The following is a 16,567-nucleotide window of genomic DNA, read 5'->3' as shown; positions in this document are numbered from 1 at the left end:
AGTTTACCTGCAGGAGCATCAGTGAGACAAAGGGCTTTAATTGGTAAGTGGGAAATCATCACAGTGTGCCACACTTGGTTTAATTAAAGTATATTAAGGTTCTTTGGAGCATCAGTGAAATAATTGCACCCTCTATCTTTGCCCACTGTGTCTTAGTATGTTTTTCGTAATTTTATATTGCTGGCTCTTATATTCAGTGATGAACTAATCAGCCACTATTTTATTATCTTATTGTCAGAGACCAAAACGAGCAATGTGTTAGTCCACCTTGTAATCAATCTGATTTTCCTGCCCTGGTTTTTTTTAAAGGCTCAGTGACTTCCTAAAACAGGTCACTGTAGGTTTTAACAAAGGTTACTCAATCAGGAGAGAATTGTGCATGTGTTGAAGACTATTTTCAGTGGCAGATGAAAATGTTTTAGTGAGTATTTCTGGCAGCAGGATGTTGTGTGTGTGATTGAATCATAATTAACCGCGGTGTGTGTGTTCATGGTGATGAAGGAACATGTCAGCTAGTACGACAGTGTGGCTCACTGATGTGTTTTAATAGGTTTTGGACAATAATGGAGCTCTGGCACAGACGATGAAGATATATCAAGCTTTGATACACATACAGTATTTGTTAGTAGATCAATTCACTGTTAGATTTGATTATACACTTTTTTTAACAATAGTAAAAATATACCATATATCACCAGACTTACATTTAACATAAGGTTGGAAAATCACTACTTTTCTATATGTAAAAAAAACATGGAAAAACCTGATGAGCCAAAGTACAACCTGTAGGAGGATCACTGTGAAAAATAAGGAATTTATGAGGCAAGTCTGGAAAATCAGGACAGCCTGCCAGACTGAGTTCAGTGAAGGTGCATTAAGGTGCTTTAGAGCATCAGTTACCATTAATTACACCTCACTTTTACCATCAGTTCTCTTGGTGCTCTGAGTGCAGTCCAAGTCATTAGACTTCAGCTCATTTCACATACCTGAATCAGCATTAGAGGATAATCAGTTATTCATTTTCTTTTCTCAGAGTGAGCTAAAAAGTTTGACATTAATCTTGTGACAAGATGTGTGTTAAGTACAGAGAGCATAAAGACTGGACGCAGGGGGCATTGTTAGGCTGGCCCTATCAAAAGTGGAATAATAAACCAACCAAACACCTCTCCACTTATGAACACATTGTATCTAGTTTAAATAATGTAATTTGTTTAATCTTAATGTGAACAAAAATGTAAAAGCAATTATTTTGCTTTCATGGGGAGTCTGGCACTGGAACTAGTTCTTGGCGAACAACAGTCGGATGCAGTAACTGTGAACAGTTTCTATGTTTTCACTGTGACCTTGTTGGGTTTGGTACAGTTGTGTCTGTTCAAAGACCAAAACCTAAACCTGCGCTCACAGATTGGGAACTGGCAACATGCACTAGAGCTGAAGTTGCTACAAGGAAGTCCCTGGAAGATGTATAAATTATTGCTGGTCAAGAAATAGTTCCATTATGTAACTCCCCATAAACCAGAAATGGTTTATGATGGTTTTTTTGCATTTCTGTCAATATACAGATTAAACAAATAAGAAACAACGTGTAAATCAGTGAGCTTAGAGATGTTGTTAGGAGTAGTTTTTAACTTTGGACAGAGCAAAGCTGTTTCCACCAAAGTAGGTACAACACTGCAACCCAGAAATAAAAGTGTGGCTAATCAAATACTGTAGTTAACTCAGTAATTTGATTATAACATTAAAAAGCCCTCTCTGTTACCGAAATGATTTAAGAGCCACTCGTGGTGCAATTATACTAAATTGAGACCAGCCTCTCTCTCGATTTAGATTGACACCTGGATCATTTATTTCATAAAAAGGCACAAATTGCCACAATAGTATCCTCAGTGGATAAACTCAGCATGCATTATTCAGATCTCTCTGGATGAATGACTAACTAGCAGGGTATTTGCAGAGGGAATATTTGTGTTAAATATCAAATAATTAACAAATAATAACAATTAAAAGCTTGTTAAATGAAGGAAAAGTCACCTACATAGTTCACCTGATCTGTTGCCAAAATATGAAAAAGTAGTATGGGGGCAGTATGGAGGTCTGGGAGTGACAAAAGCTAGTAAAGGCCGGTAAAAGTCACACATTTTCAGCAGTCACTAATTGAGCTGATTCATGCCACAGCTGCTGCATACTTAAATCTACAGGGTGACATTAAACACACCTAAAGCAAACACCTGTTCTCTCTTTAATGAGCAACAGTCCATAAAGGTGAAGGAAAAGTCATCACAGCACATTTATAGTGACGATAATTGATTCATAAACCTGTCATTATAGACGGGTAATGTTCTCTGATAACAGTGCAATAGTGTGATAGAAATAATAGATTGTATGTACGGTGCTGCAGCCAATCATACATTGTCAAATATAGACATAAAATAACATTTATTTATAGGGACCTAATACTTCATGATGGACCATTTCATATTTGTATCTTCACTGAAAAGCATTGCTGTCTGCTGCCTTTTTTGTTCAATTCTAGCAGCTGTTTGGATCAATATTACATTCATACATTGTTAACTATAAGCCAATGTATATGTAAGATTTTCTCATTATATACCAAAAAACATGTAAGTGGTTATAGTTTCATTTTTTGTGACTACTGTTACATCAAGTAAAAAGTAACATTCTCAGTTATATGTGACTGTCCTGATGATAATGACGAGCATGAGGTCATTGCAATGCTGCTGTGGTTGCAGTTTTTAAGAATTACTCATATTATATGACATATATTACTAATATGTATGTCTTTTCAATATGTACACACCTCTGCAAATATAGAGCTTCCTCTCTGAATAGCATTTGAGCATTTTTTCAAGGGTCTTAAACAAGCAGTCAGGTGTCCATATGAACAATGAAAGAGGTTTTCCTCTCTGTAATCATTCTTCCTGTTCATACTGACTATTAAAAGATCTCCTTTTAATGTGCTTTCAATAGAAGTTATGGAGGACAAAATCCTCAGTGTGTCTTTTAAGCATCAAATTCTCTCTTTGTGTTTCCCTCTTGAGTGGCAAAGTCCCTCTTTTAGTTTCTATACCAGAAGAGGGACTTTGCCACTAAAAAGAATGGCACGCTGAAAGATATCTACTCGACTTAAAGCTTCATATTAGCTTCAGATCAACTTTTAAACACATTTTTACACAGAAGGAGAACTGTGGATTTAGTTCTCTATCACTTCCATTGTAAGTACATTATGAAGGGATCTTCTAAAGGTCTATTGACTTAAACAATTGTGAACCCATCTATTCTTAATTATGATAATATAACTGTATTTGTATAGCACTGTTATTAACAAAGTGTTTCACAGTTAAATGACAAAAGCAAAGACAAACAGAAACAGACAGTGAGATCATGAATAGAAGCAATGAGATTCTTAAACACACAAAAAAATCAAAATTAAAGTGACTGGCAAAATAATTACACCAAGACCAAACAGTCTGCTCAGCATGTCTTGTAGTTTAACAATGTTTTCTTTATTAAATGATGTGGTGAAAGAAGGAAAAAGGAACCTGCAGGAATCTAAGACTCGATACCATTTGGTCTGTCAAAAGAATTGCCTTTACATTAAATGACCAGCAGATGGCAGCATAGAGATGGAAGAACGATTTTGTGCCCTGCAACACAACTGATGCAGAACCTTTAGATCTCTGAAGCACTCTCTCTGCATGTGGAACAGTGCAGGAGTTATTAAACTATGAACCATTCTGTGTGGTTTGTATAAATAGGCTGCAAATTCTAGTCTATGGAGAAAAAAAACATTATTATGTGGTTGCTTTTGTGTAATCAATGTTAACATTTGGAACGTGAAATGATTCAAAGATGTTGTATCTTGATTTAATAAAAGAAATAAAATAACTAAACACTTAGTTCTACTTGATGTTTGTTTTTCTTTATCTTTTCTAAAATATCTGAATTTGAACAAAGATACAATAAAAACATGGTATACTTGATATAGTCTTCTCTTATGAAACTTCAGTTGTTTTCATTGCTTGGCTTGTTTACTTTTCTTGTTTTCCAGTGTCTCATGACGTATAATATATGTATACATATACCATGACTTTACGTAAAATGTCCTTTGAAAACAGACCTGGGATGACCCATGCAGCCTTGTTTTGTCTTTCAACTTGATGAATAATTGACAGAGAAACAGCCCTGGAGACTCACACTACTCACCTCTCCTCTGGTTATATAATGACTTTAGAGCATTATTTAACACAGCTAATACAGAGCCAAAAGAAACACTGAAGAGGACAGAGGAGTTCACAGTACGCTGTTGCATAAAAGACCACAGATCACTTCCTTACAGTTAATCACCAATTCACCAGTTCACCTTTACTGTCTAGCTTACTGTGCTTTATTTATAATGAGGGAGAGAGTGGCTAGCTTTCACACACTCATACGATGTGAAGCTCACTGTTCCTATTTGCCAAAAAGCTCACACTGATTTAGTTCATTGATAAAAATACAAATAAAAAGAAGAACTAATTGTTTTACTAATTTGGTGTGATTAATCTTCTTTGCTTTTTTATTTTTAATGTAGAACCCAATGATAGTCACATCCACACATGGCATCACAGAAACGTATAAAACGTTCTAAAAAAAGAAAAGAAAAAAAGAAGATGATAAATTATGATAAACTGATCTTGCTCTTTTTAATCCTGTTTTAGGCTGACAGTATATTGGCTAATTTACTAATGTAGTGCAGGTTCCAACTGGTTAGAGAAATAGGCTTCTTTCTTTCTTTCTTTCTTTCTTTTTTATCTTCCTTATTTTCTCTTGCGTGCATTGGTCTCAATTTTAGTCTTCAAATTTGCTCTTTCTTTTTGTTCATTCATCGTTTTTATTCATTTTCTTCATGTTGTCACTAATTATGTGTCTTATTATCAGCTTGTCAATCAACTGTAAAGGACTCTGAAATACATTAACCTGTATGAAAGCTGCTATATAAATAAAGTTTAATTGATTGATTTGAGTGCATTACATAAGCTTTGATTCCAGACCAACATTTACTATCTTTCAGCATAAAAAGCAAAAAAAACACTGTGTTCTTTGAAAACAATCACACAAAAGTACGATGAACCCATTCTGAGTGAATGGAGCCTTCAGGCTGTACACATGAATAGACATCACAGAGAACGTGGGGCGTCCTGCTGACGTCAAATGCGTCATACGTGTGCAATAAGCGCTCTGTAAGCTGATTGGCCTGATTATAGAACGTTAACTCCCTCCTGCCGCTTTGGTAGACTACAAATGTCAGAGCGGCTCAAACCACTGGTGACAGCAGAGGGGGCGAGTGTATGAGTCTTTTTAAAAATTCAGGCTTGGACACGAATGTAAAACTGTCAAACACATTTTCTGTTATGTATATTTATGTGTTGTAGAATATGCTTATATCACACGTATTTTAGTGCCCTGGGTAAAGCGGGACGGATTAGCTCATTAGCAGGTAACCCCTATGTAGCCGGCGTTCCGTGACGCGGCAGAAAATGATGTAACTGACCGGTTTTTCAGTCTGTTGCCTTCAACAGAACAACGTGAAAAGGAAGTTTATAAACCGCGTGCGGGGGGAACATTCTCACGCTTTTTGTTGAATTCATGGCTCGGTTTCGTCGGTGAAAAGACAGCGGCACACTGCCAGTAACTTATAGTTCTTTCTCCGCTCGACTCAGTCACAGTCAATAATGAATCCAACTCGTCGCTGTTCGGCTTTATTGAGCCAGCTGTGTGTCTCTTCGTTGGGGGGGCCGACTACCAGAAGAGCGTTCACACCGGCAGCGGTCTCAGCCCCGGCGGGAGCGCGGCGCTGTGAGACCGGTGTCCGAGGAGGAAGAGGAGGGGGTGCCAACGGGACCGGTGCCCAGCTGAAGCCGAGTGGAGCGTCCACACCTGGGGCAGTAGCAGGTACCGTACACCGCAGTGTTTCCTCCAGTATGACTCACAGTGATAATATCGTGTAAACTACATTGATCAGTAGATGACGTGTCATCCTCCATCACTCACAATGAGCTTTCTCAATTGATGGCAAGTCACACAATACAGTCCATTAGGCACTAACTATCTGTATCAATGTCACCACCTTACCTCTTAGTATTAGTATTAGGGTGGATCAGGGTAATGTGGACACTTTTTTGCAATTCTGACTTGTTCACCATATTTACATATGAATCTAATACATTACATCAATACTTAATATCATTATGAAATCCCTGAGATGTTTGCTTGTTAAATCAGGAGACATTTTTTAGATATTGTACTCAAAAGGAAAATGGCATATATATTAATATTCCTCATGCTAAGTCATTTCAGAATTAGTAGATTTAGTAATGTGGGACATTAGTTTTTAGGCTTAGAAATACATTGATATATACAAAGCAGCCTCATCTGTCAAAACTTTATAAAATGTACGTACCCATATTTACAATATAACTTGTAAATCTTTAAATAATTCAATAGAAAAAGAGATACATGTACTGAACCTTAATTGTCCCATATTAGTCAATGTCCCACATTACCCTAATCCACCCAATATTTAAAAAAAGATGAGTTTTAGTGAACTTCAGGTTTTACTATAAGATGATTTAAAAGAGTAAACGTTTTTTACCTTTTTGACCATGCCAATTCTTTTCAATTGAGCTCAACATATGGAGTTTTTTTTTCATTTAAGAGCAGAGTTACAGGCTGTCCTCCTTTTTTAGAGTTCCATCATAGAATGACACATGACCGTAAAACACATCTTAGGCACGAACATGAGAAGAGTTACTGTCACAGCACAGGGCAGAATGTTCCCTAAAATAATCAGTTATGGACTGAGAGCTACATCAACACGAGAGCTTTTCAGAACACCTGCTGTCTAACTGGCCTTCTCAGGTGTAACAAAAAAACGGTCACATAAGAATGACATGTTTCATATTTCATTTTTGTGTTCCTTTATTGTACAGTCTTTAAAATACCACAAACTAGTGTAAAGTTACAATTTTCCTTTTTTCTATTATTATTATTATTATTATTATTATTATTAGTATTATTATTATTAATAGTTATTTTCTCAAAAAAAATGTCTTCAAGAACCCATCATTCTCTGTTGAGTAAGTGTATTTAGCACTATTACACTTTTCTTCCTGTGAACACTACTTCCACCACTTCCTAACACTACTAAAAACATATCTTTTTTCCTTGGCGTTCAGTCCCAGCTAGGCGAGAATCCTTGGCTTCCTACTTTTTATTTATTTTATTTTACTTTTTATTTGTTTTTATTCTAATGTTAGTTTTTAAATTGAGTCTTACTATTCCTTTATAGTTTTTATTATTTGTGTGTGATTATATTGTATTTTAATAACTGTACAGCACTTTGGCTCAACTGAGGTTGTTTTTAAATGTGCTTTATAAATAAACTTGACTTGACTTGTGTGTGTGTGTGTGTGTGTGTGTGTGTGTGTGTGTGTGTGTGTGTGTGTGTGTGTGTGTGTGTGTGTGTGTGTGTGTGTGTGTGTGTGTGTGTGTGTGTGTAAACAAACAAAAATCTTCATAAACAAAAGAATCTTCCCTCAAGGTCCACTTACTCCTTGTTCCTGAGCTTTCCACTGAATGACAGGCTCTTCATCCACACAGTTTGCTGTCTTGTCATAGAGTCACAGATTATTCTGAGCACTTTCAGACCCTTGTCAACATCAGCCAATAATGACCTTTTTAACATTTATGAGAAATTAAAGGACTAATCTGTAAGATTCAGCTGTTAACTAACCAGTGCGTTCAGACCTTCTTCTATAGATGGTGCTCTTTTCTCTTTGACTGCTCACACATGAACAACAAACCCAGTTCTATTTATTCCTGCTCTCACACTGTGATACAGGATGTTCTTGATGACCTCTCTGTGGCTCTTAATCAGGTTCCTCTGTGTCCTAATCTGTCCTATATCAGCCTCACTTTCATCCAAACTCATCTCACTGCATCCACAGCTCCACTTAACCAGAGCCGCTGTCACACACGCACTGCAACCCTCAAATATTCCGGACATTACATAGTGTGTGTGTGTGTGTGTGTGTGTGTGTGTGTGTGTGTGTGTGTGTGTGTGGATGTGTGTGTGTGTGTGTGTGTGTGTGTGTGTGTGTGTGTCCATTGTCTAGGTCAAAGATGGAAATGGCTTTTCTAACAGTTGTAGAGATCAGTCCTGGTGCTGAGATGCTTATGCACAGGATTGGCCTGGTTACTTAAAATATAAAGTATGAGCTTTGCAGGTCAGTGCAGCTGGATTTACAGACCACTGTCCTGGAAGACAGGTTTGAATGTTTACTGGCATGGTTGAAATGTGTGGCAGGGTTTACCACACGAGAAGAAGAAGCAGAGAGTCCTGATGGAGATGTGTACATGAAGCAGAGTTTTAGTCGTCACGCAGCTCCTAACAGGTTGCAGGTTTGTCTATTTTAGGTTTTGTCTCAAGTAAGCAGGTCAGGCCTCTATTTTATGCCTGTGCTTGGGTCACAGCCAGAGACACGCACACACACGCGTTTGTATAACTATCTTATTGAGGTCACTCACTGACATAATGCATGTCCTACTCCATAACCCTAACCATCACGTCTAAATGTCTAACCTTAAAATACATCTAACCTTCACCCTAAAACCAAGTCTGAAGCTTCAAACTCACACACACTTACACACATACACACTGCTACATATTCCCACATAGTCAGGAGACCGCAGCAAATTGGTTCTTTTTAATTAGCTTCTTTAATTGTTGTGTGCGAGGCCTCCGGTGGATAAAACTCTTTATGTAACTACGTGGTGTATCTTTGCTGGCCTCCATCTGTAATGGGATTGGTCAGGCTGGGTTGCATAACCTTCCAGAGGAGAAGACATGGGGCCAAGGCAGAGTGCACCCTAGGGTCAAATCCATCAGTCAGGCCTTTATTAACCTCCATTCAATCTGTTGAGTTGGCTTGGTATTGTTGACACTATAAGTCTTAAGTCTCCGTCTCTGTTGGTGGAATTCAGCTCAGTGTCTGATTAATGTCACATTCCACCTATAAATAGGACAATCCTGCATTCAGTCCCACCCACTGCCACTTAATCTAATATGTGACTCTGGTCATTTATTTAATTGGCATGTGTTTGCCTCTGCAGACGAGAGACGATGACCTGGAATTTGATCTGTGTCCACTCAGCACAGTCTGTCTTGTTACACTGAGTCCTACAGCTGGACCGCTGCCACCAGCAGCTCCTCCTGTAGCTGCACACACAGCAGCACTTACAGTGGAATAGAGGAGCAGGAATGTGCAGCCATGGAGCAGATGTTAGTTGATAATGACATAGTGACTTGGTGTGTTTAGCTGGTAACTGTGTGTTACTGCTGAGTTGGTAGTGGAATGGGAAAGTATGAGACCGTAAGCTTTCCTCAGTCTGACTTCCTGTCAGAAAATGCAACCAGATTTTTAAAGACATTTACCATTTGCCATGACTTTAGCAGAGTGTCTCTATAGTAACAAGTCATATCAACAAGAACACTGTGGTCCTAAATGCCAATCAAGTGTTCTGCATCTTCTTGCCAACTATTCCAACAGCTCTGACGAAGACAAGTTGAAACACTGCAGTGAGAGGAGCTTCAGGCCTTTTCCCCAACAGACACTCAGCAGGAAGAACACAGGTAGAACTAATAACACATGAAGAGAGCCAGCATGCATGAGAGCAGAGCATTTTATCAAGCACATTATTTTTGTGTGTGGCTTCACCTGTGCTGCTCCTGCTGAGTTAAATGTCTCTCCAGAAAAAAGAGTGCACACACACACACACACACACACACACAGCAGTATGTTTAAGTTACCAAGAGGCTTCTTTTTATTAAAAAAAAAATCACAGACAGTGCCCACATGCTCTTTAAGAACACACAGGGAAACATCTGGATAATAAGGATGACCTCATTAACATTAAGACACATACATGCTCCTACTCAAACAGGCTCAGTGTTATATGGTTTTCTATCACAGGAAGAATAACCTGATACTAGAATGCTGAAGGAGTAATGCATAGTCATTACATGAAGTAATGCTAAAATAAATACAAAATATTTAATTTAAAATTCAATTAGTGACAAAATGAAGAGAGATGCTGTGTGTGTGTGTGTGTGTGTGTGTGTGTAAACTAGTGTGTTGTGTTCATGGTGATGAGGGAACATCACAGTATGTGTTAGTAGATCAGTTCATTGTTGTTTGACTCTGATCATGACACTTGTTAATATGAGATCTACTTGCAAACACAGTCATCTGGTGCAGTGTGCACCAAGTGTTTAACACAAGTGTGTATTCATTCATATGGTGAATGTGGAGTGAACACACAGTGAATGCAAATTCTTTGCTTGGCTGAAGGTTCATTGTTGACTGACATTTCCAGTTTACTGCACGAGTTTCCTCTGTGGACTGCCTACGCTGCACAGCTGCCATTCTCTTAGTGTGTGTGTGTGTGACAGAGAGGGAGAGCATTCTTGAATGGGCCAGTCAGAGGCTGAGTCACCTCCTTCATCTGGCTGCCACAGCAGCAATCAGTGGGACAGTCTCATGAGAGTCACACTGTGCCTCCATCCACTCATCCAGCAGACTGGAGAGATGCTCCCAGCGCAGCTCTGCTGAGCCAGCAGCCAGGGAGGAAGAGCTCGGCCTGACTGAGAGGACCACAGGCAGCGTTAGGTGGATAACCACAGGAGAGACTGAACTGTGTGTGTGTGTGTGTGTGTGTGTGTGTGTTCCTTTCATCGAGTTGTGTTCCATGTAAGTATCTTTTTGGTGTTCTATGTTTATGTGGCCAACAGTTAAATCAGATGTGGTCCAGTTAGTGTTACTGTCTGATAGGTCAGACATGATGTCACTCGTTGTAGAATTGATCAGCCTCCATGGACACATTGATGCTACAGCTAAAAAAGCAGCCTGATGTACAGTATAATAGACATGATACATGTGTGTGGTCATGTTGAAGCAGCAGCTGGTGATGTAGCTGTAGTGACGTAAGTCGGCCAGTTACACTTGACAGTTTTGGGTATGATTGAAATATTGTAACTCATTTTGAATACATCACCATGAAATATGTCACACATGTTCATTTTCCTCTCTGGATCAGTTGTACTTTTTGTTCAAATACCTGCAAAACTAATGACGTTCCCCTCACAGTCAGCTGCACTTTGTAATAATCCATTACATGAATATTTGTAATTTGTGTGGAATGTGCTGCACTGCTGCTCCTAGGAAAGATGAAAATAAGATTTGATCTAAATAAAGCCTCAACTTAATTGTTAAGTGTGTGAATTCTTTAAACAGAGACCTCAGAACACACTTTGAAAAACAGAATTTGAGAGATGGCTGCCTGCTTTTTCTGGAGCTTTCAACCACAACCTCAGAAGACCATGAGATTTAAACAAGCTAACTGAGGCTAACTATAGTTCCTCAGCTGTTTCTATAGTTATTTGACAGTCAGTGTCCTCACATGTACTGTTAACATATCATGAGTCACCTACATGAACAGACATAACATCAAGATCTGCTCTATATTCACCTCCAGTTTGAAATAGAAGGCACACATGACAGTTATTACACAGTATTTAGGTGTAACCATGGAGACTGTTTTTCCCGCAGATGAAATGCTGTTTCTGAAGGTTCTTTTTTTACCCTGAAGTGTAACAGTCAGCAGGAAACGCTGACCCCAAATCACATTAGTCAATTAAAGCAGGTTAAGGAAAAGAGTGTGTGCTGACAGAAAGAACAATCCACTCTGTGTGTGTGTGTGTGTGTGTGTGTGTGTGTGTGTGTGTGTGTGTGTGTGTGTGTGTGTGTGTGTGTGTGTGTGTGTGTGTGTGTGTGTGTGTGTGTGTGTGTGTGTGTGTGTGTGTGTGTGTCCACAGCAGATAGCCCTGCCATGCCCACCTGTTGGACAACGTGCTCATTCTTATCAGTACCCCATCCCATTTAGCCCATTAGTAAGGTAACACCCTTGTATGTATCACACACACACACACACAGAGAGAGAGAGAGAGACACACACCAGCCCCGGAACTCTGACCAACCCTTTCTATTCTTATCAACTTCTTTTATTTCCTTTTTAAAAACACTCCCTGCTCCTTTCTCAGGGAGCGTCAGGCGTAAGTGTGTGTCACAGCTCGCAGAGGTTAGTCTGTCACACACTGGACCAGAGCGGGAGGGAGTGAGGGAAGTGATGATTCAGAGAGAGAGGGATAAAGAGAGAGAGAGGGAGAGAGAGACAAAGGCACTGGGGGATGAGACAGATAAAGGATGAGTCACAGCATAGACAGACAGGAAGAGATGCAGCGCTAGACGAAGAGGATAAAAGAGCAGAGGGCAGCAGGGAATGAAAAACACACACTGTCCTGGTCTGTAGGAAGAAGAGAGGAGAAAACATTTGGTCAGACATGGAGGCCGTCGGTAAGATATTTCTATTGCACAGTTCCTTACAGTGAGTGGAGCAGTAGAGCAGAGACCAGCAGACTTACTGTATACTGACTGAAGTGTATCATTACATTGTTAACTTGTTCTCCATAGGCTCTGTTGTTCTCTAAACATCTGAGAAAGCACTGAATTCAGCATCCTCAACTAAAGGACTGAGACAGATTAATCGCATAATCAATATTAAAAGAAAGTCCAAATCTTATGAGTCCAGCTTCTCAAGACCTGTCACCATACTTTAGTTGTACGATATGTTGTTTATGTACAGCTGAGAAGTGCTGAAAATGTGCAGGTACACTGTAATAGTAAATGATTGTAGGTGATGTTGTTTCTACTGCTTTTCCTTCATAGTTTGATACTTTGGTTGGTATTACATTACATTTGATGATGTTTCATCAGTGAAGTTTGTGTGCAGCTATTCTTAATAGTTGACCCAAAAAGGGTTTTGTGAAGCATTTTTTACATTCCTTAGAAGTAAGGTCTTATATAAATGAATGCTTGGGTTCAGTTTTACATTTAGACATTTCAAACATTTCATGTTTGAATGCACAGTTTTAATTTGCACATATATAGACTGATAGACTGATAGACATACAGACCAAAGAAGTAAAGAGTGGCGGTGTTGGTGTTATGTAACAACATGCAGTCTGATGTGGAAAGCAGCAATAACACAAAATGACTTGCGCTTGATTCATTATGTAAGCTTGTCACATGTTCCTGAATATATTCACATGAAGAGAGAGAACAGAAAGTCACTCTGACTCACATCTGCAGTCCCACACAGACGGTTTGGACTGTCAGACTGATGACCTGGTTTACACTTTCAACTCTTCACAGTGTTTGTAGTTTCACTCTTTACAGTTCAATACTAAACTGATCAATAGGTTCACCTGATCAACCTGATCAGATATGAGTGTGGCTGTTTGGTGGGTTCACACTGAAGTAGTAGTAGTAGTAGTAGTAGTAGTAGTAGTAGTAGTAGTAGTAGTAGTAGTAGTGATCACTGGAAGAGCTTTTAGTTCAGTGTTTGATCCAGTTGATCACATCAGTAGCTTATAAACAGAAAGTCTTATTTCTAATGGTGGACATGTGTGATATCACCTGAACTTCTCCATCCTACAGAAAAGTATCATCACCTGCTGATGATACTTTACTGTCTCTCCATAAACTCCATGTCTGTATTTTTATTCCACTCAAAGATCATTTGTGAGGAAAAACGCTCCACTTTGTGTTTCCTCCACACACAGTGATACACCCTTCTCACTGATTGCATTACATTCATTTCAGGAGTCTCTTCTCTCAGTTCAACATTTCAACTTCTATAACTGAACTGATGAGTTAAATAGTTTAGAAGCAATACTTGGATTAAATAGCTTTGGAAAAGTAAGGTGTTGGACTGGACAGCTATGTCTTTATATGAATAAAAGTATCCAATCAGACTGTATCAGTATACGTATGTTGTTGTTGTTGGAGGGTCATACATACATCTACACCTACAACACCTGCACCAACACAGCCAATTGTTATAGCTGTCTCTTTCTGTGTCTGACTGATCCAATCAGACACAACAGTCTCTGTATAATCTTCTGACACATCTGGCTGACAGCTGTCTGTTCACACCGGGTGAATGTCCAGTCAGTGTTCTCTCCTGTCTCTGCATGTACTGGACTGTTGACCTGTTTGCTCTCTCATGGTCAGCACTTCAGTGATGGTGTCAATAAATGTTTAGTCAGAATGTTCTGAAACCTCTGAAGGCCAAAGTAACCAAAAATGGCCCCAAAAAACCTTTGTCCTGTCTACAGTACAGCCTGTCAGCATGTCATGTAATGTCGTGTACTAGTGCTGATTCAACCTTTCTTGGCCTGGTATGACTGTTAGCTTATGGTGGCTAACGTTAGCAGACTTACAAGGCACATTCTAATGACCACATGTGTGTTCCCTCCTCCAGTTTGTCCAATGGGAGGCAGCAACAGCACCAGATTGTTCGGCACGATGGCCCAGTCCCTCAACAGCGCCCCCCTGCCCCACCCAGACACATACCCAGAGGAGAACCCAGACCAGGAGGACATGGCTGAGATGGACCCAGACCAGCTGCTCAGAGAGTGTGAAGAGGCCCTGCAGCAGCGTCCGGCCAGGCCACACCGGGACCTGGTCTATCCGAGTGGAACAGCGTCCCACGGCCACAAGCACAACCCATCCATCAGAGTCATGCAGTGGAACATACTGGCACAAGGTACAGATCTATAGATGACTCCAGTGTACATGTGTAGAGATGATATGTGGTATGAACATCTGTACAAACTGTGTGTGTGTGTGTGTTGTGTTGCAGCTCTGGGTGAGGGGAAGGACGGCTTCATTCGTTGTCCACTGGAAGCTCTTAAGTGGCAGGAAAGGAAGTACCTGATCCTGGAGGAGATCCTCACCTACCGCCCCGACATCCTGTGCCTACAGGAAGTGGATCACTACTACGACACTTTCCAGCCCGTCTTAGCCAGCCTGGGTTACCATGGCAGCTTCCTGGCCAAACCCTGGTCCCCATGTCTGGATGTAGAGCAGAACAACGGCCCCGATGGCTGCGCTCTGTTCTACCGCCGCTCGCGCTTCTCCCTCCAGTCCACAGCTCACCTGCGACTGTCGGCCATGATGCTGCCCACCAACCAGGTAGCCATCGTGCAGACGCTGCACTGCCGGGTAACGGGCCGACGGCTGTGCGTGGCCGTCACACACCTGAAAGCTCGCAGTGGTTGGGAGAGGCTGCGGAGCGCACAAGGAGCCGACCTGCTGCAGCGCCTGAGAAGCATAACATGCGGGAGCGGAGGACAGAGCGAGACGGTGTCCTGCAAAGACCCGTTAGTGGTGTGCGGGGACTTTAACGCAGACCCCTCAGAGGACGTTTACAGGCGCTTCAGCTCTTCCCCCCTCGGACTGGACTCCGCCTACAAGCTGCTGAGCTCTGATGGACAGACAGAACCGGCCTACACCACCTGGAAGATCCGCCCCTCCGGAGAGAGCTGCAGCACACTGGATTACATCTGGTATTCCCAGGAGGCTTTAGGTGTGGAATGCCTGTTGGACATTCCCACTGAAGAGCAGATCGGTCCAGACCGCCTCCCCTCTTTCCACTACCCCTCTGACCATTTATCACTGCTCTGTGACATCAGCTTCAGGGAAGAGCCTCATAGGTTGATGTAGGCTGTCAATCACAGCAGCTCTGGACCAACAGGAGGACTGATTTTAATCTGTTTTAAAGATAGTCATGATGGGACACTGGGACATCAGTCCTGCAGGTATACATGATTCCTAGTTTTAGTGAGAAGTTGGGATTTGATGGAGTGGAGGTGGGATGGCTTTAGAGTTATACTGAAGCAATAAAATACTCTTTGTATTCAAAAGTGTGTTTGAAGTCTAAACTTTAACTAAACTTTGTTTGTTTAACTGAACTTCAGCTGAGGTGGCAGCTAATGGCTGCAGGTTGTCCTCCAGCAGTTATTTATTGTTTCCAATATGCACACAAGACTGTAGTAACTTAATTTTTATTAAATTATTCTTTCTATTCTATCAGTGGGTTATATTGTAATAAACATATAGAATGCACTTAAGTTATCTTCAATGGTTCTTCAGCTTGATATTGCTAATCATGACGATGTTGTTGCTGTGGCTGCATTGAACATGAGGAGAAATATTAATATATAATAAAGTAATTATTTTTACGATCTCTGTTGTCCTGTTTGTTTACATGTTGGTACAATTTATTGATAATACATCTTATATTTGTTTCAGCACACAGAACATGAAACCTGTAGTTTTACCAAATTAGCTAACAAGCTAACTGGTGTGTAGTACTCGTCAGCTAATGACTGATTTTTCACCTCTTACTGTTTCCAAGACTTGTTAAAAAAACAAAAAAATAAAAGTATTTTTCGTGGGTTATGGCTGAAGACTTAAAGGTCTGAAAACAAATGTGTGGAGTTAGTTAGAAAGAAGTGAGGTTAGCAGAGCTCTAACAGCTCTGAGCTACATTAGCTGCTACTAGCACTGATTGAACCTGTGGGCAGTCAAGTTGCATTGTGGGTGAT

General features: G+C 40.3%; 1 protein-coding gene across 1 annotated transcript; it reads left to right on the top strand.

Moving 5' to 3' along the window:
* Positions 1-5,345: 5,345 nt before the first annotated feature.
* nocta (nocturnin a) lies at positions 5,346-16,204 on the top strand. Its single transcript, XM_053323390.1, has 3 exons — positions 5,346-5,952; positions 14,440-14,724; positions 14,821-16,204. The coding sequence occupies exons 1-3, from the start codon at positions 5,733-5,735 to the stop codon at positions 15,681-15,683; spliced, it is 1,368 nt and encodes a 455-aa protein (XP_053179365.1). The 5' UTR covers positions 5,346-5,732; the 3' UTR covers positions 15,684-16,204.
* Positions 16,205-16,567: the final 363 nt, after the last annotated feature.

This window comes from Scomber japonicus, chromosome 8 (assembly GCF_027409825.1).
Source record: "Scomber japonicus isolate fScoJap1 chromosome 8, fScoJap1.pri, whole genome shotgun sequence".
Lineage (NCBI taxonomy): Eukaryota > Metazoa > Chordata > Actinopteri > Scombriformes > Scombridae > Scomber > Scomber japonicus.
Note: the sequence above shows the minus strand (reverse complement) of the source record. Positions and strands in the feature narration are given on the sequence as shown.

Bases quoted from the DNA above. Each gene is read 5' to 3' on its own strand.
- nocta (XM_053323390.1), top strand. From the start codon at position 5,733: ATGAATCCAACTCGTCGCTGTTCGGCTTTATTGAGCCAGCTGTGTGTC. The intron at 5,953-14,439 runs GTACCGTACACC...TCCCTCCTCCAG, and splicing joins CACACCTGGGGCAGTAGCAG to TTTGTCCAATGGGAGGCAGC. The intron at 14,725-14,820 runs GTACAGATCTAT...GTTGTGTTGCAG, and splicing joins GTGGAACATACTGGCACAAG to CTCTGGGTGAGGGGAAGGAC.